Source organism: Ambystoma mexicanum, chromosome 10, assembly GCF_040938575.1.
Source record: "Ambystoma mexicanum isolate Mex_15411 chromosome 10, UKY_AmexF1_1, whole genome shotgun sequence".
Lineage (NCBI taxonomy): Eukaryota > Metazoa > Chordata > Amphibia > Caudata > Ambystomatidae > Ambystoma > Ambystoma mexicanum.
Window position 1 is genome coordinate 1,109,946,586 of NC_090932.1, and position 27,754 is coordinate 1,109,974,339.

Consider the following 27,754-nt stretch of genomic DNA (forward strand, 5'->3'; position numbering starts at 1 on the left):
CCAGGGTTGGACTTCCTTCCCCTGGATCAGTTCAGGAATACTCTGAGCACAGTTCTGATTCAACAAAGTTCTGTTCAAAGTAACACCAAAGAGTCTCTACCATCCACTGTGTCTTTCCTCTTTGCACAATTTTTGTTCACAATTCATACCAACTGGTGTTTTCCACAGTGTCCTTCTTGGAAAGGTAAATGCCTTTCTTTCATAACACATGTTCAAAACCATAACAATTATTTTCAAAATGTCCAACTACTCTTGGTGATGCTACAGCTTGTCAAACAAATGGTAAGGTTAACATGTTGTTTGATTCCACAAAGGTCTTTCAACGCGCCTTTCTGCCACAAACCTACTTCATCAAACCATCTTCTTTCATGGTTTACTCGCCTGCTAGGAAGAAAACTAGAACTCCGATCAAACTTGTTGGCAATATTAATTCCCAAATTATCAACACCAATATCTCTTGGAAGCAGGGCTGAACAATAACTGCCTTTTCTTAGTCTCTGACTCTTAGAAATGTGTGTTCCAGTTTGCCCAAACTGAGAACTTGATCTAGAAGAAATATTCTCAGTGTCTTAACTATTTCCTGACAGCTGCTTGGCTGTTGGCAATTTGAGTTACAAGTGTTTTCCCCCAGTTGATATCCCAAAAAGGTAGTTGCACACTTGTTGCCTCTGTATGGTTTGTCTCTTGGCTGTTGGCAATGCTGGTTATAAGCTTTCCCCAATTGTAGTCACATACAAGGGAACGTGCGCTCTTGCCACTACTGCTCTGTTTCATTAATTGTTCAGTATTTTGTTATGCGTTGCGCCCCTGGGGTCAGTGTTTGCATGTGGCCAACTCACTAGCTTTCTTCGGCAGCTCTTTTATGTGGTCAGATGTTGCGGCAGACCTCCGGCATCCTGCTGCTCTCTCTTGCATCTGTCTCCTTTGATCTTCTGCGGCTTCTCTTTCGCTGACACGCCGTGTGCTGAATTGGGAGCATATCACCTCGTCAGCTGGGTTCTTTCTTTGCACACTGCTTCCCGCTGCATGTCCTCGGCAATGCGACTCTCCATCAATCTCTAGGACAGCATAAGCTGGCGTGCTTTTCTCTGGAGCAGATCCTTCCCCTCGGACAGCCTCTGCTGCAACTATGCCTTCCACAACAGATTCGGCATCTTCTTCTTCATCTCCTTCTCACAGCTGTGCCTCATTTTGGGATTTAAATGTCCTGCTCAGGTGCCTTGCTTGGTCTGTAGCAACTTGGTTGGTAAATATCATTATGAATCTTCATTGCCTCTGAGCCCTTTTTTCTCGCCCCAGTACCATATGCATTATGGGTTCTGTAGTCCATAGGGGATTGTGTAACAGTTTGTTCTATTTTACAATAAATCTTGAAGGTTTTAGGAATTATAGGGAAACCATGAGATAAGGTCACCAATTCTCCTCCCATGTGATCCTCCCACATGAAACCACCCACCCCCACGGTCACGATCAGGTAGCGGCTGCCTTCCTCTAGCCACATGCCAAGAGGCCCATAACTGGGTCCTAGTTATGATCTCCCTAGATTCATCATGCTGGCCTGCACACTATTTGAGAGCTGGCAGAATTCAATCCCTGCATTCCCCAGGAAGGATTCAAGATGATCACGCTGGCACAGATCTGCTCTTCTTTGATAAAAGACGATTGACTCTGTGGTAGTGGATCTTTTGGATGCATACCTTCATATACCAATATGGCTTTGGCAAATACCTTCTTTTTTTCACTAGGGGCACAAGCATTTTCAGTTCAGAATCCACCCCTTCGGACTGAGCTCGGCACCAAGAGTTTTAACCAAGATTATGGCGGTGACCGAAGTCATTCTCAGGCTTTGGGAAGTCCACATCTACCCTTATTTGTATGACTGGCTCCTCAGATTTCACTGCCCCATAAAGCAGCTTCACAAATGCAATTTGTTAATTCAGCTTCTATTCAAACTGGGTTATCAGTAAACTGGAGGAAATCTTCAATGATGGCCTCATGAGACAGGATTTTCTTGGTTTTCCGATGGAACACAACGCTGGCCATGGTCTTTCTAATGGATGACAGAATGAGGGATTTAATCCATATATGTACACTTTTCCTGAATTCCACCCATATGTCAGCATGGTGGTTCCAGAGGCTTTTGAGCTTAATGGCTTCCTGTGTCTTAGCTCCTCCTCTGGTAAGGTTAAAAGTGAGACGTACCCAGATGGCAGTGAGACAGACTGGTCTCAGGCGACTTATCCAGACTCTCAATCCCAGTGACTCCAGAGACTGTCCCTAGCCTCAAATGGTGAGCACACTATTCCAACCTCTCCGACCCCCTTCTCAGAACTGTCTCCTTGTGGGACTTTGACAACAGATTCCTCCCTGATCATGTGGGGTGGCTACGCTGGGTCATCTGAAGGTGTTCAACCTGTGGTGGTCCTCAGACTGGGAGCACCACATCAACTACTTTGAATTACTAGTTATCTGTCTGACCCTGAAAGCGTTCCAGTACAATATCACCAACTAAATATTTTGCATCAGGACAGACCACTTAGTCTCGATGTTTTACATAAAGAAGCAAGGTGGGACCAAGTCTCTTCCTCTGGTGGAGCTATTACTGCAGATATGGGAATGGGTTGTACAGGAGGGAATTAGTTCACATCATGAGCCAAGAGAACACAGCGGCCGGCTCCCTCAGCCGCCCGTCTTCAGTAAACCACAAATAGGAATTAAACAATCCAGTTCTCGCCCATCTTTTCAGTATGTGGGAGACCCCGAATATATGCTGGTTTGCAACCCACAGCAGCAAGTAACGTCCACTGTATGCATCCAGAAGGGGTCTGGGATCAGACTTCCTGGGAGATGCCCTAGAGACCTCCTGGGACTGAGCGACAGCGTTTGCTTTCCCGCCTCTTCCTTTGATTCACTGTGCTTTGCTCAAACTGCGGGAAGTGAAAGACTGCAGTGGTGTTTATAGCACCCTGGTGGCCAGCCAGGTTCTGGTTTTCATTGCTGAAAACGGTCAACCTCTCCACCAATACAGTTGCTGAAGATTCCCAGTCTCCTTCACCAAAACAATCGACAAGTATGGCATCCCTGCCCGCAATCTGTCAACTTAGCGGCCTAGTTCCTGAGATCAGGTTGTTAGACTGAACTTCGCTATCTGATGATAACATGCTCATTACCGAGGCAGGGCATAAACCTACGCACGCGTACACAGTACAAAAGCAAAAGGCTGCACTTCGGTGCGTCAGTGGATAGCGTCCTTTCTTTTGTCTCGAACCTTGCTTCCATGGGATTTCATATGCACTCTTGCCATACATACCTGCCTGCCATCGGAGCATACCTGAACACAGATTAGTCACCTTCGTGGACTCTGACAAATCCAGTGATGAAACGAAATTCTGCCGGCCTTATGCATGTTTTTCCTCCTGCAAGCCTCCTCAAGTGAAATGTGAACTTAATGTGGTGCTCAATGCGCTTTGTCATACACTGTTCAAACCCAAGGCGACTGTGGATATCATGTTCCTTACCTGGAAGATGGCCTTCATTTGCAAACTGCAGACTCTGTGCATTGAAGAACCCTTTGTCCTTCCATAGCATTAAAGTGGCGCGCACACACCAGTCTTTCCTCCCTAAGATCATTTTCTGAATTTCTTTTGAAACAGTCTATCTATTAGCTTGCCAGTGTTTTTTCCAGACCCTGCGTCGGACCCAGAACGGTTCCTACACAACCTTGGAGTGTGGAGAGCTTTCAAGTCCTATCTAGATGGGACAAAGGACTTTTGAATATCTCATAATCTTTTTGTAATATTCAGGAATTTCAACAAAGGAACACAGGCCTCAAAGGCTGGAAACTATCCAGTGGGAAATTGTAGCATTATGGAAGCCCACGCAGGGCAGGGTCTGCAGGCCCCCAAATGCATCCACACACATCTAGTGTGGGGTAAAGCAGCCTGTGTGGCTTTCAAAAAGTACATTCCCTGGGAAACCATCGCCAAGACAACCACGTGGGCTTCTCCCTCCGCGTTCTGTAAACATTGTCTCAAACTTCGCTCTAGAGCTGACGCTCGGTTTGGTCAAGCATCCCTCAGAAACCTCTTTAATTCAGAGTTTAATCCATCCACCCATTTGCTATACAAAAGTGCTTGGGAATCCCCACAAGTATGGTAGAAAGGGATGGGATGTAGGAGTAAGAGGTATCTGGTAATATCCCCACCAAAAATATCGCTGTGTATATATAGTCGTCGGGAACGGCCATAGGCGATATTGTTTTAGTGGGGATAATATTTGGGGTTATTGGGAGCAGGGGTGTCCCCCTGCTCCCTTTAAAATATGGAGGTTGCGGGGGTGTCCCCCGCAGGTTCCATGCCTTAATATTGCCGCAAAAATATGGCTATTTTTGTATGCCGATATTTTTGCAGGGGTATTAACACATGGAACCGGAGTAAGAAAGCTATTCACTGTAGTAACTAACATACTCCCAGTCCATAGTCCCCTTTCCTACATACACCCACCCACTGTCCCCTCTAAAAGAGCTCCCTTTAAATTGCTAATATGTCTACCGACCTTGCCGATCGAAAAAAGGACTGAAGGGCGTTGCGCTGGACAGGGCTCAGGAAGGCACGGGTAGAGCCATATGCACACCAGCCATGCGTACAAATAAAGCAATTTTTTTTGGAATGATACTAAAAAGTGCTCTGGTCCTGTCCTAAAGGAGGGAATATCCCATAAGTATGGAGGAAAGGACTATGAACTAGGTGTACTCTAAACAACTACAATGCAAAAGTACTCGACAGAATCCTTGCTGTTTTGGGCTCAAATCCCTTAAGACAAAGCTAATACTATGAACAGTACAAATGCCAGTACAACAGGAGTACCAGGCGGGCTTCCAAGGGGACAAGTCTGTCCACCTTGCCTACACACTGGTTACAGTCGGACAGTTACTTTGTGGCAGCTGATAAACCAGTCGAGATCCCTCTAAGGGACTCGTCACTACATGAAATTGGTGCCATGGTTCATTCTGTCATAGGAAAAGGATTGCTACCTTTTTATTGGACAAGTTAAAAAGGATGGGAATGGTCATAATTCCCTTGCATGCCTAATACACCTGGTAAGGTGGTCTGCATGCCATGAGGTACCCTATTGTCTCCACGACGAAGTGAGACGGGAGAAAAAGAAATAAATGGCTTTATGAGCGTGCACCCAAATGCTTGCATACCTAGCCTATTCCGGACTCTTGCATCCGTGGCAGCACGTAATCCCTATTCTCTCTTCAGTTACACCACATAAGAGAAGAGAAACAATTGGATTCTTTTGGAAGTGGGTTATTATAACTGCCATCACAACCATAAGGCCACTAAAGTCCCAGCTGTTCATGAAAGGGAAAGGGACCGGGACATTTGGCACAAGCTGGGCCCCCTGCTGGAGTACCTTCCAGTTGACAATATGTTAGAGGCAGTAGCATTTTTGAGAGCGAGCCAAAGCATCCTCAGTACATGCCATGTCAGTGTCCACTAATGTTGCAGATACATCATTTTGCCAGATTGGTAAAAGAGCATCCAGAAATGTCAAGAATGACACATTTCAGACATTGGGTTCAGGCAAAATTATTGGATGTGCTATTCCGCAGTGAAGAGCTGTTTGGCGAAAAAGTGGATGAAGTTCTTCAATCCATCAAGAAAAACTCTGACCAGCTTCTCTGTGGATGCTTTGGTTCTACAACAATGTTAGTTCTACGACAATGTCACCCTGCCCACTCGTTTCAGGGCTTTAGGGGGCAATAAAGGCAGTGTTTTGATAATCTTTATCATTTCCACTTCTACAGCCCAGGCCGCCAACACACGTCTGTCTCAAGGCGACAGCAGTAGCACCAAGTGCAGAGTCTGTTAAAGGCCTCCAAGCAAGCAGGATTACTCTCCCACATCACCTCCATAGGAGGAGGAATCTCATTTATCCATTACTGGAAAGAAATAACATCTGGTCTTTGGGTACATTGAATACTAAGATACAGACATACCCAGGAATGTTTATGATGGCCACCAATCCTGCCAATTGTTCATAAACTGAAGAGGCATCAGTGTGACCCTTGGCAAGACCGTTCAATCTCTACTGCCCAAGGGAGCTAGAAAAAAGTTAATTCTATCCCAAATAAATTAAGGCATATACTAGATCTGTTTTCTGAACAAATTTATCATGAAGCAATATTTTTAGATGGTAAGACTCCATTGGTTCGCATCTCAACTGCAAAATGGGGACTTCTTGGCATTCATATGGCTAGAGGATGCATACTTCATATACCCATCCACCAGAATCATAGGAAATGTCTTTGATTCGTCATCCAAGCCCAGCATTATCAGTTCACAATGCTGCCATACTTTCTGAGCTCTGTTCCCATAATGTTTAGCAAGGTCCTCGGCCCAGTGGCAGCCCACTTGAGGGGAAAGCTCAACATGCAGATCTGTTTATGGACGACTGGTTGTTACTTGTTGCTTCCAAGCCCCAGATTCGCTGTTCCATACAGGTGACAAACTGCTAACCTCTTTTGGGCTCTGCATTAGCAAAGCAGCTTCCTCTTTGCTGCCTTCCCAGTGCCTCATCTTCAAGAGTGTCTACTACAGTTCAACCATCCAATGACATAATCTCATCGGCCATAGTAGTATTGGGCAATCTCGTACATAAACCTGCACAGTCAAATCCCTACTGAGAATGCTCTGCTGCCTTCCCTTGACCCAGAACTGCAGATTGCATATATGGCTTTTGCATGAGCAACCAGTTGCCAGGTGACAAGTTATCTTTCAGCTGGTGTGTCTAGGTCAACTGAGCAGTGGAGTTCAGCGAGGCTCATTTAGGAGAACCCAGCAAAACCTGGGTCCAGGTCGTCACAGCTTTGTTGGTCACCGACTATTGTATAGAATGCTGGGGTGCCCTCCTAGGAGACATGTGGGTCTTGAAAAGCTATTTCATTTCGATGTCCTGGAGCTTAAAGCATTTCACTTGGCCCAGACGCGCGGACAACGCAACTGCAGTGTTTTAAATTTGGAGGCAGAGCAATAGGCATTCCAGGCTGCTATTGGTTGAAGTAGTCTTTCCGGAAGTGATCGCTTTAAAGATGTCCCTCGCACCTTTTCACCTCTGGGGAGTGTCTAAAGCATCACAGCTGACCGCCTGAGTAGGAATTGCCACACACGAGAGCTTGACAATAAGCAGGTGACCTTGATCTTCTGCACATGGGGAATTTACCTTGGTTAAAATATTTGCCATGCCAGTGAAATCCATGCTACAAGTTTGCACGGGTACAGTTACTCTGCTAGAGTAGCAGAGGCCTTTTCCTTCCCATGGGCTGTTCACCCTACGCTTTCCTTTATTGACTATCATTCCGAGAGGGCTTGAGAAAGTATGTCAACAGTAATGGCGAATGATCCTTGTGACCCCATTCTCAGCTAGACTATATTGATTCTCTGATTTCCTGCAATCGTCCCTTTTAATCCCCATAGTTCTTTGCCTGATGCACGATCTTCTGACCAGGTAACAAGAATGCATCATTCCTGCACCATGACTTACTGGACATACCTTAGGAGTGTATGGCCATTCTTTCCTCAGCAGGCGATAGTTCAACTGACAAAACCTATGATAAAAACTTGAAGAGATTCTGATATTGGTGTTGCTGCAGGGCGTTGCTCCTTTTAGCTCCCTCCATCGTCCGGTCTGGCCCACGCCTCGATTGATATGGAAGCATGGCCTAAGCGTGACGCAAGGGCATATCACCAGGACAGCATGCACACTAAAGATGAATAAACACTGCTGTGTGGAATAACCTCTCTACTGGGGAAAGCCTAGATGCCAAGGCCTTATTCAACTCACTCAGGGCCTTTCTCAGGTTACCTTTTTTGCAGTGTCCCACAGTGATGATTTTAAGCATTTAAGATGGTGCTTGTTTGCTCAAACGCTATCCCATTTGCTTGCTCCCTCTTATGCCTTTCTCTGATCTTGCGCCTCTTCACTCTGTTCCTATTTTCTTCTTCTACTCCCCTGTCTTTCTCCCTCCTATTCTCCCACCTACTTGCACCCTCCTACCTTCATCAGCTTTCTCACGCCCTCTTTTCTCTTCTCCCATTTTCTCGCTTACCCCACCTCTATGCTGTCCCTCCGATCTTCTCACATTCCTCTCCCTCCTATCTTACTTCCTTCGTCTACTACTCTTCTCCCACTGACCTTTCCTTGTACACTCCTGACACTCCCTTCTCTATACTGCTCACTCACCACACTCCCTCTACCTATCACCTCTGACACTCTACACTCTTGTCTACTCACGTCCCTGTTTCTAATCCCTCACGCTCTACACTTTCTCCTTCCCTCACCTACCTCTTACTCTCACACAATCACTGCTGCTATCTTCCCACTAGGTGGCACTCTTTTTATTTATTTATTTCCCCCCTCTCCTTTTCTTTCTCTTCCTCTTTCTCCCCCCTCTGGTTCCTCTTCCCCTCCCCTCTGTCCCTCTCCCTGCTCCCGTCCATCTCCCTCGCCCCGCTCCATAACTCAACTGTATGCCTATCCAACTTCTCCATAGACTGTTCAGCACTCTGCCCCACCTTCTGTCCTCCTGACTTAACCCACTCACTGACTTCCACAGGGTTTTTTGTTCATCTACATGGAGGTAATCGGTTTTCTCTGGCGGCCCACTGTGTTTACTTGCTTTTGCAATGCTTGCTTGTCTGGGTAGTTCTGTAAGGACGCAAAACTCAGGCCAGAATTGAAGGTGCATGACATTGGATGATTGAAAGTGGTACCAGTAATGACAGTCTGAGTTGGGGGACGGGGGTGGTACGAGGGGCTTAGGGACTGCGGCCCTCCCAACTCTCTCATCCCACCCTTGGTGTAGTCCTGTCCCTGGCATACACCCTGGTAGGCCTCCTACCCCAGGGGCCCCTCAGTTGTGTATAAACAAAAAAATTGTATAATTTTATTTTGTAAAAGTATGCGTCCCAAGGGCTTTAATGGGGTTAACTTGACAACCATCTACTATTTCGCATTTGTTTTAAACCTGCAGCACTTTTAGACTGTGCTGATATTAACCGTTTGTGGCATAAGTGTGCTAGTTTAGGTGTATTCGAAATTCTATCATGTCTCTGGAATCAATTTTAATGATGTAACTCTAAAAAAGAATATTTATTTTGCCCTGGCTTTGAAGAGCATCAGTGACAATAATTAATGGCACGTGAGAGGAAACACATATTTTAATTTCCATTCCAGATTAGTGTGGTATATTACCGGCTGCAAAATGTGCACTTGCTACAACCATTGGATAGTGATGATTGACTCATGGTGACTGAAATTGTGCTGCCTGTCTGTATAGAACTGAGGCAGTGATAGTGACTTTATGCTTGGCTAGTAGCTTGCTATTTGTAATGTATCACACGCACACACATCAAATCATCATTATCCTGTTTAGGATAATTTAACCACAGGAGAAGAATCGAATCGCAAAAGAAAAGTGTGCAATTCTAGCATAAGATCACTGCCGTAGCTGCCAAGGTAAGCTATGCCCAGGGGTTTACAAACCCAAGGAAAAGGGCGATCATTCTTTGTCTTAAAACAAACCTACTTCTCACAAACTAAGCACTAACCTTTCCGCTGAATAATAGTACAACTGGGCGGAAATGTGTATGTTCTTGGCACAACGTGCACGATTTGCAACACTTTTTATCTTTGTGATCCTGAGGAAGAAATGGTACGTTTGCTCTTTCATTGAGAGCACTTTTCTGTTGCATAGCCAGTTACTGTGAACCGAATCTTCCATGCGTTCCTTTAATGTATTATGCTCATGATGTTTTATTAGAGTTTATTTCTTTTAAAAATGTAATGTCGTGGTTGTATTGTTTTTATTGTACATCCTTTGATGAAAATTACTATTTTCCGAATAAAGAAGGATTAAAGTAAAAAGACCATGGGTACAGTAGACGTCACACTAGGGATAGTATTACAAACACGACCAGTCGATGTCCCTTTTCGAAAACCAAGTCCTGCAATACTCTGCGACTACCACTAGATGTTGCCCTATACAGTTGCAAGCTGCTAGACAAGCATAAAGTCACTCGTCCTTCAATTCTACACATGCATACAGAACACCACGTCTTACTCTTCAGGAGTCCATTATCTTTCGCCAATGGCGAGTTCAAATTTTGAGGCCTGTGTTATATACAAAAAACACAAAAGGGCCTATTGGGTAAGTAGATCTCCCTTTAAAACCCCAAATATGTAATGGAACAAGAGGAGAGGGTAAAAATTCCTTAGACGTACGGAAAACCTAGTCACTACATTCTTCTGTAAGGAAATGATGGGAGACTACTGACCCTGTCTGTTTTTTACATTTTTTTTAACTAAATACAATACAATAATAATAATGATAATAATAATAATTTGGCATTTATATAGCGCTATGAAGCCTCAGATACCGGAGGCTTCATAGCGCTTCTTAGTATTACCCACAGTGTGTGGTGCTCATTTATCAACCTCGGAAGGATGAAACGCTGAGTTTGGCGCTGCCGGGATTCGAACTGCGTTAGCAGGCTCTGCACGGATGTCAAAGCGAGCGCTCTACTTGCTGTGCCACTTGACCAGCTTCTAAATGTCTTCTAAATGTCACCTCTAATAGGAACAAATAAGAAATGATTCTGAAATGCGGTTTTTACAACTTTAATTATGACCGTTTATATGTGTGAGGAGTCAGAAATGTGAGATGGACACAACGGTATAGTTTACACACAAGTTGCCATTTTATGAAATTTAAAAAGGGTTGGGACAAACACCCATCTTTTCCTCGCCTAACACGAAGGTCCCTGCCTAACAAACTAAGGCATCTAGTGTCCATGTTCCTCACACTAACACACAACAAAATCATACAAGGGTTTGTTGGCTGTCTTCAATTCCACAAAATAATATCCATTCTTGTTACCATGGTTGGGTTCCCTTCCCCTGGATAAATTCAGGAAAAGCTTGATTAAAGTTAAGATTCAAGAAAGCTCGGGATAAACACAAAGTTCTTTTCAATGTAGCACCAAAAGCCTTTTCCATTCAATAAATCCTTACACTTGGCAAAATGAATGTCTCTTGAACAAAGGCTGGTTCATCAGTCAAAGCAACTGTTCTTTTCCACAGTGTCCTGCTTGGCAAAGGTCTCCTCCTCAAACCCAAATTCGTAATTGTTCTCTTCCCAAAGGCCAAGCAAATATTAGCACATCATACTTCTCCTTCACAAGAAACACTTAAGTCTGGATAGCTTGAAATTGACTTTATGTAATGCAACAGTTCATCAAGACAAGGTGATGAAATTTAGCAAGTTCCTTTTCTACGCACCTTTACCACAGTTTTTTCCATCATCTTCTTCCTGGTCCACTTGCCTGCTAGGACTAACTACCAGTGGTCCCTTTCCTGGTTTACTCGGCTGCCAGGATCAAAATTCCCAGAGCAGGGCGATTTGGCACAGCCATTTCGGTGCAACCAGTTTGCCGCCAGGATGTTCTGGCGCCAGGATGTTCTGGTGCGGGTATTGGCCGCACACAACAGACCGATTCTCCCCTCCCACAGCCCCATGCCTCTGGGGGACTCTCCTCTCCCACTGTTGACACAGATTGATCTGTGTATATGAAGGAAACACCCCTCCGGAGCTTTCGAAGCTGAGGGACAGATTTCAGAGGAACTGCAGAACGGGCCATTAACAGGAGGTGTCTGCTAGCCCCAACCACCTGTCCCACAAACAGTACACACTGGCCACCTATCGCTGTGCGGCAGCAGGGATACAACACACACCTCCCATTACTTTGCTCAACTTGAATGTAACACGCCACCTGTCACTGTGCGGCGGCAGACATGCGAGGCCTGCTAAGCAATCCTCCATTGCCACACTCTCTTGCGATGGAGACAGCCCTGTTCCTAAATTACTACGTGCATGCACACCACTGATTGCTGGTAGGTGGCGGGGGCTTTCTTTTAGTTCCCCCTCTTCTTCATTGGGCTGTAGCCAGGGGACACTTGACAATGAGATGAGAACGCGCATCCTCTGCCCCCTCTGACCAAGTGGCGTGCGTTTCGTCCCCTGGCCTGAGTTGAAATGCACCATTGTTACCCCATGCCATGACCCACCCAAAAACTGCTGAATCCTCCGCTTCAGGGGGGGTGGGCGCACCTCTTGGCTGCTCGAAGTGTGTGCCGTTTGCCATTACAAGCATGTGTGTTGTAGGAGCTTATCGTCACCTGTAGGTGCTGTGTCTTAACTGTATCAGCGTGTGCCAACGAAACACAGCCACGTGCCCTTACAGACCAGTCAAACAGCTCAGCGAGTTAAAGAAGTTCTTTTACAGATGTGTGGATGCTGTTCATCCTTCAGTGGTCTCTAAATTCAGCACAACCCTGAAGGGCTGGGGGGGGCTTCTCTGCTTCAGAGGGTGGCCCCTCTGTTCTGCAGGAGTAGTAAAGCCTATTTCTGAATAAAAAAACTGCTGCACTGTCTCGCTGCTGGCTCCGGAGGTGCATATTCACATGTCGACCAAGCAGGCAGTACATGTTCCACTCCACAATTCGTCATACAATCCTAAAAATAATTCTTTGCAAATGCAACACGTTAACAGGCACAGTACCTCAACGTGCTGCATTTGCAAAGAATGATGCTTTTTAATTTGGCCTGAGGGAGTTTAGACATGGCTGCAATGTCAGCCACGTCCAAACGTCTCTCTCGCCAAATCATGTAGCGGCTGCCTTTCCCTGGCCATGTGAGAGGACAAACTATTTTTTGTACCGGTGTCCATTACCAACACTGTCAATTGTGCACTGTTATGTATTGTGCTTACATGTTATGTATGTATTGAATTCCCTAGATGTTGAAAGGGAAGAATCATGCCCATCATTATCCATTTCCAGGCAAGATGTCTGGACTGTACTTTTTTGTATTACGTACAGAATCTTATAAGTAAAGAGTGTCCTGTTTTGTTTTCTTGCTATACTGTTGTACATTAATATATCTGGGGTCAAAATATTCTTTCTTGATCCAGACAGCATTTTAGAACTGTCATTTTTTCACGTAGGATTACTATTATGAAGGTAGTTGCGTTCAGTCACCCTGATTGTGTTATATAATCATGTAAGAGGACCATACCGGGATGTTAGGCAGGAACTCACTAGATTCATCACATATGCCATTAATAAACCTTTAGTACGTGAGAAGGGCACAAGGTAATTGATCCAACACGCAGTTTGGTTGGTATCTAACCCAAGCACTTGCCACTATTTCAAGGACCATAGAACATGAAATATATGGCAATACAAATTAAAAATCAATGTAATGGTAAATTAGCTGGTGACTTAAATTAGGGTGTATCTTGATTTTAATGAAGTCCCCAGAGAAAGTCAACTGGTTTCAGTGGATTTGATAACTGAACCACCTTCATCAGGACTGGGGGTTCTTGTCCAACTTCAGAGAATCCCTTCATTTTTCAGCCATATCAAGCGAAACACAGGTTCTTGGCGCCATGGTGCCGGATCTAGAATCTGTCTTAACTGAGTTCTGAGCTTTGCTCACGATGGGAGGTTGCTTTGCGTCGTTTTCATTGGTGTCCATACGGAAGCTTAGCACGCTCTGCATCCACTGCACAACACAACCGCTGGGGTAATTCAGACCATTCAGGTCCAGTCTCTTCTTTCACTCGAGACTTCTACTAAAAATGAGCTTGAGTCGCTGTGCGAATCTGTGACACATACTTCTGTGATCAGTGATGTACACAGATTTATAAAAATTAAATGGGTTGAAAACAAGCACCACATGCACACAACGGACACACGTGTTTTATTTTCTGCTCAGGCGAGTGTTGAGCCCTGATGCCCCTTGCAGGCCCCCATCTTCTGCATTCTTTTAATTTCTGCTGCCCCCATGCCTTTTGGCACACCAGTGCCTCCCTCCCTCCGCTTCCCCTTCTGTATTTCCTTCCTTCTTCCTCCCTGCCCGCCCACCATCCCTGATTGGTGCTCCATCTAGGTCTTAACTGACGTTACCTGGGCTACGCGCTGCCCGGCAGCCCCTGCGGCTAAGGGACCCAAGGCAAAGGGCAGCTCCTACAATAGGCAGCTACATATTGTGTCTGCAGGGGAAGCCAGCGGCCAGCAGTCAACCAGCAACAACTAGTACGGTAGGAGAGGCCTGGGTGGGGAGTTTAGCAATCATTTTACCCTGGAAGCCCACCTACTTACCAAACGTGTCTAAAATACTGTGATTAGTTTCCTCTGCATCCCTCTCTTCCACACTGTCAAATCTAGCTGTTTCGAAGGGATTGGTTCCTGCGACGTATTCCACATCTATGACAGGTAATCACCACAGCTGTGCTGCTTCGGAACATTTTCTGCATCCTGCGTCGATGACGTCGATACGCTGTCCTTGAGGGCCTCCATCGAGCCGACGTCACTGGATGTTTTAAGTAGGACGCACAACGCCCATAGCCTCGGTTTAGTTTTTTTCTGTGAATGTGTTTGCTTCAGAGATCTCGGCGCGCCTCGGTTCTTCTGAGTTATTCTATCGCTTCTTCAAACTTGTTTGTTTGAGAAGATATCATGTCTTTGTCTTCTTCTACCCCGTGGCCGGGTTTCAAGAAGTGTCAGGACTGCGGTTCCAAGATGTTGCTGGCGGACCCGTATGACGCCTGCCTCGGTGAGGACCACACCACAGATGATTGTGACGATTGCCAGTCGTTGACATCGAAGGCCTTGCAGGAGCGGAAGAAGCTTTCTGACGGTAGGGTGTCCAAGCCCCGAAAGTCGAAATCCGCTGGGCTTTCGACCGACGATTCGAGAGGCGACTCTCCGCGTCGTCGGCGTAAGTCCAGGGGGGTCTCGGTCCCGGAGTGGTTCCCGCCATTCCTCTGCCTCTTGAGGCACTCGTGGAAGCGCCGTCACCGGTCGCCTTCCCCGTCCTCGTCCGAGGACTCTGCCCGTCGGCGGGTTGCTTGTCCCAACAAGCGCTCTTCTCCTGCGGAATGGGATGCATTTTGTACGGAGATTATGGCGATTTTCCAATCGCAGGGCTCTGTTCTGTCCGTGCCTTTGAAAGAAGCCAGCAAGGAACGTGCTAGGGCCACCGCTCACACGCCTTTGGGCTTGGGCTGTCGGCGCGATCCTCGGGAGCCTTCGAGGTCCCGATCGTACAAGGTGGATCGCTCTAGCCATGCCCGCTCCAGGTCCCAGACGCCCTCGAGACCGGTGGATCTTGTGAGGTCTTTGAAGAAGACAACACCATCGGCACCATGTCCATCGAGGGACTCTCTCTCGAGGCTCCGCCTCTGAGGAAGTCATCGGCGCTGAGGCCGTCGAAGGACACGCTTGGGGCACTGCCCTCGAGGCCTCTGTCAAAGCCATCGGCGCCACGCTTGACGTCAATGCCTTTTGTGGAGGCTTTACAAGAGGTACCCCGTGTGTCAGTGGGAACTCCGAGGAAGGCCCTGAAGAAGTCAGTAAGGCCTGTATTTGAGCCTTTTTCTATGCCCTCTTCCAGGGATTTGTTCCAGCCTCTGGATTATATTTCTGAGGTCAAGGAAGGGTCTGAGGAAGGTTTGGTACCTGATGAGGTTCCTGACGACCTGTTATCTGGTCATAGCCAGTTGGAAGACCTGTGTCAGTTTTTGCACGACGCCAGTGGTCTTGATACCTCCCCAGAGGTTGCGTTTGGCAGGCCTGAGCCTGGTACGCATGCTGACTCTTCGTACAGGTGCCTCATGTCGAGGGTGACGGAGTGCTTGGGGTGGTCTGCGCCACCAGCAGATTTTCTACAGGATGACCTGACATATCTTGGACCAAAGGGCCACCAACTGACCCGGTACTACCATTCCATATGTCCTTGCAAAGAAGGGTGGCGGCAGCTTGGACTGCTCCAGAGAGTCTCCCGGCAGTGGGTAAATCGTTGCGGCAAAAGGACCGCCCAGCCAGTGGCGACCCCGGCTACTTGTCCATGCATCCTACTCCGGAGAGTTTGGTGGTGCAGGCGGCTACGGCCCCAGCAAAACAGGTGTCGTACCCTACCATCCCTCCTAATAGGGACGACAAACATTTTGACGGTTGGGCGAAGTCTTTTCTTCAGAGGGTATGGCTTTGAGAGCAGCCAACTCCGTGTGTGCGCCTTAGCACGTTTCACTCACACACTGTGGAATTGTTTCGTTAGCGGCTGAACATATTCCCGAAGCGGAGGAATGGGATGGCTTTCTTGCCCATGTACAGGATGGCAAGGATGCCATGTGTGAATCCATTCAGTCTGGTCTGGACGTAGCAGACAGTCGGCCGGTCCATGGCGGCGAGCACCATAATGCGCTGATTTGCGTGGTTGCGGAAGTCGGGGTTTGCTCCTGATGTACAAGCCCGACTTCTCAACATGCCCTTTGATGGTGACCATCATTTTGGCAGCAAGGCTGACGAGAGCCTTGAGAGGTTGCAGACCTCAAAGGCTGCAGCGAAGTCGTTGAGCGCTGCAGTCCGCCAACCTCCGCCTTTTTGTCCTAGGTGACAGCAATGGAGGGGAGGTTCCTTTCTATACTACTCTACCTTTGGTAGATCGAGGGGAGCTGCAAGTCAAAGGGGCCAACGTAGGAGTACCAGAGGTGGAAAACGGGGAACTCGAGGTGCCAAGGCCGCTCGAGCAGTTGCCTCTTTGCCCTCAGGCACAGCCGCTTCAGCTCACTCATGGGGCCATGTCCCATGGTTCGCCGGTTGGGGGGGGGGGAAGTCTGGCGCAGCATCTTGTGGAATGGCGTGCCATTACTTCAGATATGTGGGTTCTGGAGATCATAGCCCACGGCTACTGTCTTCCTTTCCGGCAGAGGCCTCACAACAATCCACCGGGGAATCTCTTTGAAGAGTCCGGATGCGCTCCTTGCGCAGTAAATCAAATCCCTGCTGGAGAAAGGCGCCATAGAACTGGTGCCTGTAGCTGAGAGGAACAAGGGATGGCATTCCCCATATTTTTTGATCCCGAAAAAAGACAGGGGATTGAGACCCATCATGGACTTGCATGGTTTGAACAAGCTCCTCAGGAAGGACAAGTTCAAGATGGTTACTCTCTCTCAAGTCCTCCAGGCCCTTCAACTTCAGGACTGGTTGGTGTCTCTTGACCTCAAGGACGCTTACTTTCATGTGCCGATTCATCCCAAGCTCAAGAAGTACCTGAGGTTCGCTGTTGGCGGCTTGCACTTTAAGTTTCGGGTCCTGCCGTTCGGATTGACCTCCGCCCCGAGGGTCTTCACCAAGCTCATGGTGGTGGTGGCGGCGGCGTATCTCAGTAAAGGGGGATTCAAGTCTACCCCTACCTGGACGGTTGGTTGCTCAGGGCGCGCTCTCCCAAGCAAGTCCTGGATCATCTGTCAGTCACCTGCCACTCCCTTCACAGGCTGGGCTTTGCCTTTAACTTAAAGAAGTCCCACTTGACACCTACCCAGCGGCTCCAGTACATCGGAGCAGTGCTCGACACATCCCTGGGGCCGCGTTTCCCTCCCCAGGTGAGGGCTCATCACATTCTGCAGATGGTGCACAAGTTTCAACATGCCCAGAGTCTCCCTGCGTTAATGTTCTTGAGGTTGCTCAGCCTCATGGCATCCTGCATTCTCCTGATGCCAGTGGCCAGGCTGCTGATGAGATCTCTGCATTAGGCTCTCAAGATGCAGTGGTCAGTCATCCAGCAGGATGTTGGATCCTGTTCAGGTGCCGCCCTCGGTCACCCAGGATCTTCTGTGGTGGGCCGTTGAAGGCAATCTGATGAAGGGGGCTCCATTTTGGATACCCTGTCTGGAGGTGACGATCGTGACGGACGCATCCCTCACGGGATGGAGAGCTCATGCCAACGAGTTGACAGTCAACGGTCTTTGGTCTCCATCAGAGTCCAGACTCCATATCAATCTATTGGAGTTGAGGGCCGTCAGGCTAGCCCTGAAGGCTTTTCTGCCTTCTGTGCGGGGGAAGAATGTCCTGATTCTGACGGACAATACAGTGGCCATGCACTACCTCAACAAAAAGGGGGCGGGGGGGCAGGGTCTCTCCCTCTGTGCAGAGAGGCGATGCAGCTCTGGTTCTGGGCCATCCAGCAGGAATGTTCGATCTTGGCAGTCCATCTGGCTGGAGACAAACGCAGCAGCAGACGCTCTGAGCAGGCAGACCACGGTCTCTCACGAGTGGGAGCTGGCTCAGGAGATTCTCCTGGAGATCTTCGCCCTTTGGGGGACACCACAAGTGGATCTCTTCGCCACCAGTGCCAACCGGAGGAAGTGCGAAAGATTCTGCTTGTGGGAATTTCCTCCAAGAGGAGCCTTAGGGGACGTGTTCATAGTGGAGTGGTCCTTCCCACTGCTATACGCATTTCCTCCAGTCCCCGTCATTCCGCAAGTGCTGCGGAGGTTACGGAGGTTCGGTTCCCGAATGATCCTCATTGCTCCGGCATGGGCCCGGAGAGCGTGGTACCAGGACCTTCTTGACATGTCCATCTGCTCTCCACGCCGTCTTCCCTACCGAGATGATCTGCTCTCACAGGAGGGGGGCAGGTTCTCCATCCAGAGGTCAAGTCCCTCAACCTTCATGCTTGGCTTCTGAACGGTTGAGGTATAAGGATTGGGACCTCCCTGAAGACGTGATGGAGGTGTTTCTTTCGGCCAGACGGCCTGCAACTAAGTCCTTGTGCCGTTGGAGAACGTTCTGCGACTGATGCGGGGTTAAGAATCTGGATCCTTTTTCATGTGCCATTCCTGTGGTTCTGTCTTTTTTGCTTTTGTTAGCCTACAAGGGCCTGCAAGGGGGTACCATTAAAGGTTACCTGGCGGTGCAGTTCATATTAAAGCGCTCGTCTGAGGAGTGTTCATATTTTAAAATTCCTTTGATTTCTCAGTTTCTGAAAGGGCTCACTAGTGTGTTCTCACCGTCACCTTTCCAGGTGCCCTGTTGGGATTTGAACCTAGTTCTAAAATTCGTAACGGGGGCTCCGTTTGAGCCTTTACATTCTTGTACTTTGAGACTGTTGACTTTGAAAACTGTATTCTTAGTTGCGGTCACTTCCGCTCGCAGAGTGAGTTGCAGGCACTTTCTGTTAAGCCACCCTTCACGGTGTTCCAGGGTTCGTCCTTCTCTTCCGAAAGTTGTGTCGAAATTTCATTTAAGCCAGAAGGTCATTCTTCCGGCGTTCTATCCTCCTCTGCATCCTGGTAAGGAAGAGGAGGGGCTCCATAGGTTGGTTCCTAGGAGAGCTTTAAATTTCTGCATCTCTCGCATGTCCCGGGTCAGAGTGGACGATCAGCTCTTTGTTGGTTACGCTGGAAGGCGTTTGGGACAAGCTGTTACTAAGCAGACTTTGTCTAGATGGATTATCTTGACGATTTCTGAATGTTACCACTTTGCGGGGTAAGGACCCTTTGGTAGGCTTACGTGCCCATTGTATCAGGGGTGTTGCTGCCTCTACTGCTCTGCAGAGGGGTGTTGCCATTCGTAACCTTTGTGAAGCAGCCACATGGGCCTCTGTCCATACTTTTGTAAAACACTATTCCCTGGATTCTATCCATTGGCAAGATTTGGTCTTTGGCAAGGCGGTCCTTTTATTCTGCAATTTAATTGGGCATTCTAAATTCTTTCCCACCTCCATACTTTGGTACTGCTTTGGGAGACTGTCATAGACGTGGAATACATCAGAGGAACCAATCCCTTCGAAGAACAAGTTACTTTCTTACCTGGTAACGTTCTTTCGATGGGATGTTCCGACAATGTGTTCCACACCGTACCCTCCCAGCCTGCCCCTCTACAGAGTTTCTTATGCGATTGCAGCTTATGTTTCCGCAAGGCTTTCTGTGGTCCTACTGGCTGAAGATTGGTGCCACACATTCTGGGAAACTACAACTGAGGCTACGGGCGCCGTGCGTCCTACTTATAACATCCGGTGACGTCGGCTCGACGGAGGCCCCCGACAGCATATCGACGTCATCAACGCAGGACGCAGATGCTGAAAATTTTCCGAAGCAGCCCAGCTGTGGTGATTACCTGTCATAGATTTGGAATATGTCGGCGGAACATCCCATCGAAAGAACGTTACCAGGTGAGAAAGTAACTTGTTCTTCTAGCCTTTTACTCAAATCTCACTGTTTTAATCTTGTACTCAAATTGCACTGTTAGGTGTAGGCCTCTCTCCCACCATACAGGACACTCAAATCTAGCTGCTAACTTTATACACAAAGGTAGTTCGGCTGTATCTTGCACTCAAACTGCATTCTGAAATTTAGGCCTCAACCGCGCTACAGAGCCAACTAGGTGCCATGTCACTAATGGGCCACAACAATGCAGCCCCCTGGCACTCCACCAGACCCAACGAGACCCACTGCAGTCTTTCACTACCGCCAACATCACACAGTCCACCCCCTCCCACAGCGCACCTTTAACTTGCATGCCTTACACCCCCCCATTTTCCCCACCCTCACCACGCCTACCCACCTCAAATTGTTACTCACCCACCCGTAGATCCTGCTCGGCACAAATGAGAGCTGCAAGATGGAAAGACGGATTAGAGAGCACCCCCCCCCCCCATGGAACACAATGGAGATGCAGCAAGACACCCAACATGCCTATCATATTCAAACCACGCCAGCAACCGACCAATGACACCTGCCGTACACATTCCCCCAATCAACTACCAACCACTTCCCACTCACACTTCCCCAACCTTTGTGCAGCAAAATAAGCCCTAGCCAATACTTCATCCACCAGAGAACCACACACTCTCTCTCCCATACACCCATGACAGCTCATAATGCAAGGAAAGGGAGAGACCGCAGACACCTAATGCCCCCCACTAGCATCACCCATTCTCCGACACAGTTCGCAACCAATGCACCTCAATACAGGAGCAAAACCCCCGCCCGCACCCAACCCAGTCCTAGCTCTTTTCCACCCCGCTCTCTATACCCCCACTCCACCACCCCATTGCCAGTCGCCTGGCCCCCATCCCAACTACTCACCCACCCCCACACTCCACCTCCTCATCCTCCCCCACTCCCAGTGCCCACATTAGACCCCGCTCGGCCCCGCATCCCTACTCACCCTCTACCCACAAAGGCATCCCACCAAATGTCTTGCACCCTCATCAACGCCAGGTCAGTTTCCAGAAACAACTCCCATCACAGAAGAAAACCCAGACATCTTATTAATTACTGAGACCTGCTTCTCGGATGACTACGAACCCCTCACGCATAAGACCTTCCCACCTGGTTACATTCTCACTGTCCGGAACATATCACGAAGGGGAGGAGGGCTTGCAATATTACACAAAGACCAATTCAAGCTATTAACAAAGGGCACCTCCACCAGCACCACGGACTACGAATCCCTCCTGGTAAAACTCCAACTCGCACCATCCGCCTCAGTTTCCTACTCATCTACAGACCCCCGTCTATAACAAACTTCAGACACATTCTGTGAAGCACTGCCTGTCAACCTCATCCTTCATCCAACCCTCACCATCCTAGGAGACTTATATGGTTCGACTCCCCATCAATCCTTATGACCAGGGCATTCAGACAGCCTAGATCCAATCAATCTGAAACAACACCTCCACTCCCACCCACACAAGGGGCCACACCCTCAACGCAATATTCAGCACCGCAAACCTATCTACCCAGCCCCGATCATGGACGGATCACTCGGCACGCTGTTTCACCATACCACTCCACACTATGGACAGCGGCCAACACCCCACACATCCAACAGCACCCTCCACTTTCCCACTATGGAGGAAAGTGGTAATCACCCCAGATCTTGAACTCTCTCTCTCTGCAACTCCCTCAACTCACTCTTCCCTCGTGTAAGGATCCCCAGAAATAGACTCCTTCGACCTCTGGCTTACCAATGGACTCAAACCCCTCACCCCCGCGCAGAGATCTGGACCAACACTGAAGTGGTTCACCCCCAATCTCAAACCTCTCAAAACTCTCAAGCACCGTCTGGAACAGACCTGGAGAGCAGATCCTTCAGCCCAAAACAAAACCGCCCTAGCGCGAACAACCAGAATTTACAGATCAGAAAAGGCAAGAAATCATTCAATGGGAACCAAATCCATAATGCTTGCAACCATAGTAAGAAACGACATAAAATCATAGCAGAATTAAAACCCCCCCTCATGCTCTTGCCTGTCCATTCCACGCTCTCAAGGCTTATGCGACACCCTCTCGCTCTATTTCTACAATGCCGCAAACGAAAGACAAAGCTCCATAATAGCCAAACTAAAAATCCTACTGCCACCGCCCAATCACCCGCACAAACTCCCCCACCTCCCCCCAATCTTATTATTCCTTCGACACTTTCTCCACAATCACACACCAAGAATTCCTCTCGCTTGTAGCAGTCAGCCGCCCATCAGGCTCCCCAGAAGACCCGTGCCCACCCTCAATGCTCAAAGAAATACTAACCTCCACCTGTACAGCTAATGTCGCACACACAATCCTGAATCGCTCACTCACATCAGGATCCTTCCCGAAAGTCCTAAAAACATCCTACACCAAACCCATTCTCAAATAACCGATCCTTGTCCTACTCCTCCCCCAAAACTACCGATCTATCTCCAATATGTGTTTCATCGCAAAACTGATTGACCACGCTGCTTACACACAGTTTAGCCAATTTGCCGAAGCCAACAACCTCCTAGACCCAGAGCAATCAGGTTTCAGACCACTAAGGAGAACAGAATCCTCCCTAGTCTCCATCTGGGACAACCTAAAAAAACCAGCCGAAGCAGACATCTGCGCGGTCCTCATCCTGTTAGACCTTTCCGCAGCCTTTTATACGATCGATCACTCAATTCTATTAGACTACAAAAACTAGGAATTACAAGCACAGCTCTTTCGTGGATCTCCTCCTTTATCTCTAACCGGTCGCAAATCATGCATCTCGACCTGTTCACATACATATCACATCCAGTTTGTAAAGGTGTCCCCCGAGGAGCGTCCACGTCACCGTTAATCTTCAATTTCTACACACAACCCATTCCCGCCATCATCTGCTCGTACGAGCTACAACTATGCAGACGATACCCAGATCATCCTCAAAATCCCAAACTCTGAAGGCTCTGCCAGCCCGGACCTGTCATCGTGCCTCTGACATTGATCACTGGATGACGACCACCACTTGTGTGTCAGCCAAGTGGGTGGCTGACACACTTGGGTGTCAGCCACCCAAGTCCTAGAACTGCAACATGCACAAATGCATCTCCTAAGCTAAACTCCCTAGAATTTCAAACCACATCGACTACGGTCACCAAGGGCGTTCAACCGAGGAAAAAGCTCATTGAGGCCACACAAGTGGCGAAAGAGCGCTATATAAATAACCAAATACAATACACATCACCCACAACTAGTGAACAACCCTTACAGCATGTGCATAAAATGACAGAAAAAATGATTGTGAAAGATCTGCAATGAAACCCCTGTCCCTGGTTTTCTTAATTTTCCAATCGTTTTTAAGCGGTTTATAGTAGGTTCCTTTTTTTTTAAAATATATAATTGATGCCTTTTGAGGCAATTGCTTTCTTAACGCATTTCTAAATTCCATGATGCATTGAAGAAACGCAAATGTGCCTAAAATGAGCATTACATACAAAACCAGGTTTTATGGCAATTGCATTACATCTTGTTTTTTTCTTTCATAATGTGTGACTTCACAGGGGTCTAGTCCATCTTTGTATAAGCACATGTAAGGTTTAAAGAAAACTTTCAAAATACTTTGCTTGTGCAGTCCCCCTGAGACATCTGAAAATGATGTAGTATGTCTTTTATAAAAGAGTCTGGTTGAGTGAAAACTCATTTATTGCCGGTGCAGTGCTCACATTGAAAGGGATTTTTTTTAAATGAATAATTAACCTGGTGAGGTCTCTGGGAATGACGTTTCTTATTTTTTGTATCTTGAAGCTGGAATTTTGAACTGTTAAATTATTGTGGTGGGACTCCTGAAAAGAATCTCCCACTTAGAGCACCTCCACAATATTAGAGGTTTTAAGCAATGCTTAAAGAGCAGTATGTTGTATTTCACTTTTTTTCGTTCTACATTTTTATTGATAATTTGTGGTTTGATTACTTTTTATGTTTAAACTGTCACCAATTGTTCAGGTCTCCGAATTAAAATGACCACAAAAGAATTGTTTACGTGATTAGTAGCCATTCTTTGTGTTTCGGGTATGGTGTTCTTGGTACATTGGTTTGGCCTCCGTTGCAATTAATGTACTGCTGTCTTCTTTTTCCAGTCATGGGATATTTTCTTCCGCAATGCCAATGCAGGAGCCCCTCCTGGGACCGCCTACCAAAGCCCTCCACCACTCAGTACTGATCTGTCTGCACTGACACAAGCACAAAGCCTAATGCAAACCCAGCCCAACGTGGAGAAGCTTGTGGAGGACCACTTGGCCGTGCAGTCTCTCATCCGTGCCTATCAGGTATTAGACTGTTATTTTTATGCACATTTGATGAGCCTTTTTGTCCCCATAGCCATCGGGTGGGATTGGGTCCACTGCATCAAGGGAATCCTTTTGCTACCCTGTTCATCCACATGCATGTGCAGAGCTGGCAGGTGTGATTCAATCAATTGTCCACCTCCATGGCTCAAATGCAGAAGCTCTTTACGAATCAGTGACTCTTGCCTCCAATCGAGTAGCAACTGCAGTCTGATACAGTATTGCAATCTTTGTAGGTAAATTACCAAAATAGACTTCAACATTAATTAATGACATTGTCATCTTATAGAAGATTTCCATGGTTTACGTTACTCACTCTTTCAGTTGTCTTCATTCAAAGACGCAATGCTTCAAGGTTGACCAGGTAGTATTGCGTTTTAAAGATGGAAGCTTGCCAAGTCAGTGTGAGCTATTACTCTGTAAATCTTCCACCTGTGAAGTTAAGCATTGCAGTGAAGTCTAAATGTGCATCAATCTATTCTTCACACTAATGTTTTCAAGTATTACTCCATTGTTGCAGGCATCGGTCACCACTTTCCAATCGCCCTCTGTCTAACGGTGGGTTTATCAAAATTAGAATCCTTGTTTCAAAGTTTTGAAAAGGGGTAACTTTCTGAAGGTGGGCCTAATGCAGCGGAGGACGACGTAGAACTGAACTTCACAATGGTACTCAACTTCAACAAGTGCCTTCTGGTCGGACCTTTTCCTTTTTTTTTTTTTCCTGAGCCTTCCACCTTATTTTATTTCTCCACTGTGTGTTTTATTATTCTGTGTAAATACATGTTGTGAGTTGGGGACATCTACGTTCGTTTTTGCAGCCTTTTCTGTATATTTTAAATCTGATAGAAGTTGCATCTAAAATGAATTTTCACTGCGATTCCTGGGCTGCAATGTTGACTAAACCTCAGCACAGTGCCTTTTTTTTCTTTGTACAATTTATGTTGATTTCATGGAGGTTATGGGAATGTTATATTTTTTTTTCTTTAGAGCATTTGCAATTGTTCTAGAAATGACCAAATGTGAATGGAATTATGAGACAATTTGTATACTACTGTCCTACTATACCTCTCCCACTGGATAGTCATCAAGTAACTTATTGTTTGAAAAACGCTGAAAGCGCACTTGGGACTTAGCGGGACCATTCCCTTCTATGGCACCACTCCTCTCCCCCAGGGTCCAAGACCCAGATGCAATGGTTACATTATTCGTAATGATCACAGTTTGTATAGAATTTGGAAACACAAGATCACTTTTATTGAAGTCATACCCAATTTGGGGGTGGACCCAGCCCTAAGTGAAGCAATCTCCTTAGCCTTCTAAGGGGAGCTTTAGGGTTTACCTGAGCTAACAATGGTCCTTATTGTCCCGGGTGACGCTTGTCAATTCCGGTTTTGCAGAATAGCAGACATCTGCTTCTGATTATCAACTGACAGAGTAATTTTCCAGGACCACTGAATCTCGTTGACAAGGAGCCTCAACTGTCCATAAGGGAATCAGTGACCGTCGTACGAATTTGGCTCTAGTGCGGCCATCGGGGAAACCGCCCACAGCCAAAACCGCAGTGTCAAATCCCTCCCCGGATAGGATAGCCCTGTAACTCTGCACGCTTTGGGGGTGGCCCCCTCGCCACAGCCAATGCCCCCAAGAACTTACAGAACTTATCTACTTGCATCTACACTGCATGTCTCTCATTAACACATCCATTCCAATTGTTTGGTCATAACAAGTATTTTATGCTTTTGGACTGTACCTTCCAGGGTTGTCTTGTTTAATTTAATATTCCAATGACTGCATGCAAAGTACTTCACCAAGGCCTTACTCGGCCTAACTGTATTTCATCTAATCGTAAGCTTTCTCTGAAATATTTGGATTACTATCAATCTTATTGCTGAGTCTGTTACCTGTGGCTGTATCCCACACTTAACAAACATCTGGGCTGTTCTGCAGTGCCCATGGCCCGGGCGACACCAGTCAGTAGTGGTTGTGCTCCAGCGTAGCAGAGCGCCCAGGCATACCACATTTCTGACAGTTTTGCACATAGCACATATTCACCTACTATTACCATACCAACGTAGTTTTTACTGCTTTATCTGCTTCAGAAAATTGAGGGGCTCAGTCGAACATGGCCGCATAGTGACCCGCAGCGTGCAGTTCCCAAACTCAAATTGCTGTATTGAGCGCTCAACCCCCAGAGCTATCCCAGCTATTGAAACCAGACGATAACCTGTTCTAGCTGTCCTTTCAGACTTACCAATCTCTAAAGGAGATCTGCATTGGTGTGCTTAAAATATTCCCATAGTGTGCCCTCAGTAATGTCATTGATAGCGAGAACAAGTGTACACCTTCCACTCCAGGGCCTTGACCCTGGGCGAATACCATATTTTGCCAATAATTACCATTGCACTTAACTATCTGCCCAATCTTAACTTGTAATAAAAAACGGGTGGACCCGGGAATCCCTCTTACCTTGTGGTGCGAGCTGTTTGGAATTTGGAAGTGGCAGGCGTGTTCACTCCGCCTGGATAGGTGTTCCTCTACTACATGTGTTTGGCATGGTCTCACTTCGCTAGAACTGCAGATATGCTGACGGGGGAGGGGTGAGCATGTCTAGGTCTGTATCTTCAAGCACTGTTGTGTTTTTATATACTTTTATTGCTCTGTGATAATGCACTTGCCCCCACACACCCCAGGCTACATTTGCCTGACTGCACTCATAATAAACCTTTATTTCTTCTGGTTGTAAGTGTTTTTGTTGCACCTTTGCATTACAAGTTTTGTACCCTCATGAGGCCCTATCTCCCTCCTAAAATAAACCTGGCTGCTCTATTATACCAAATCTACAGGTGGTACATCGTTATCTTAAGAGTGGGGGTTTGTACCATCCCTGTGATGTATTTACTAAGCCCTTAGTTGGCCTTTAGAAAAAAACTGTCCTGGCACTGAAAATGCCATAATATCCTTCAAGTGGCCCAGGTATCCATAGTACTATGTACTAGTGAAGGCTTGTTAATCTTCTGGCAACAATGTACATGCATACCACCTTTTGGACTCCTAATTGTACATTAACACTATAATGGTAAATTGTCAGTGCACTCAAGCTATCCATCCAGTCTTACCACTGAGCCTGTACCTCGTGGAAGTATCCCACACCTTACACAATTCTGGCAACGTCTGCAGTGCTCATGGCCATGCTCCTGAGTCGGTCCTTGTCGTCCTCGGATATCTTTTTTGCTATGACTACACATAAACATTAGTCTTTTGATATTGACCCCCCCTATA

General features: G+C 47.2%; 1 protein-coding gene across 3 annotated transcripts in view; it reads left to right on the top strand.

The window, feature by feature from the left end:
* OGDH (oxoglutarate dehydrogenase) overlaps nt 1–27,754 on the top strand; it is a 1,050,082-nt gene that overhangs the window by 162,765 nt on the left and 859,563 nt on the right. For all 3 annotated transcript variants that reach the window (XM_069618964.1, XM_069618966.1, XM_069618965.1), the window contains exon 3: nt 24,269–24,457. In XM_069618964.1, the coding sequence (XP_069475065.1) occupies nt 24,269–24,457 (189 nt within the window). The remainder of the gene's footprint in view (nt 1–24,268; nt 24,458–27,754) is intronic.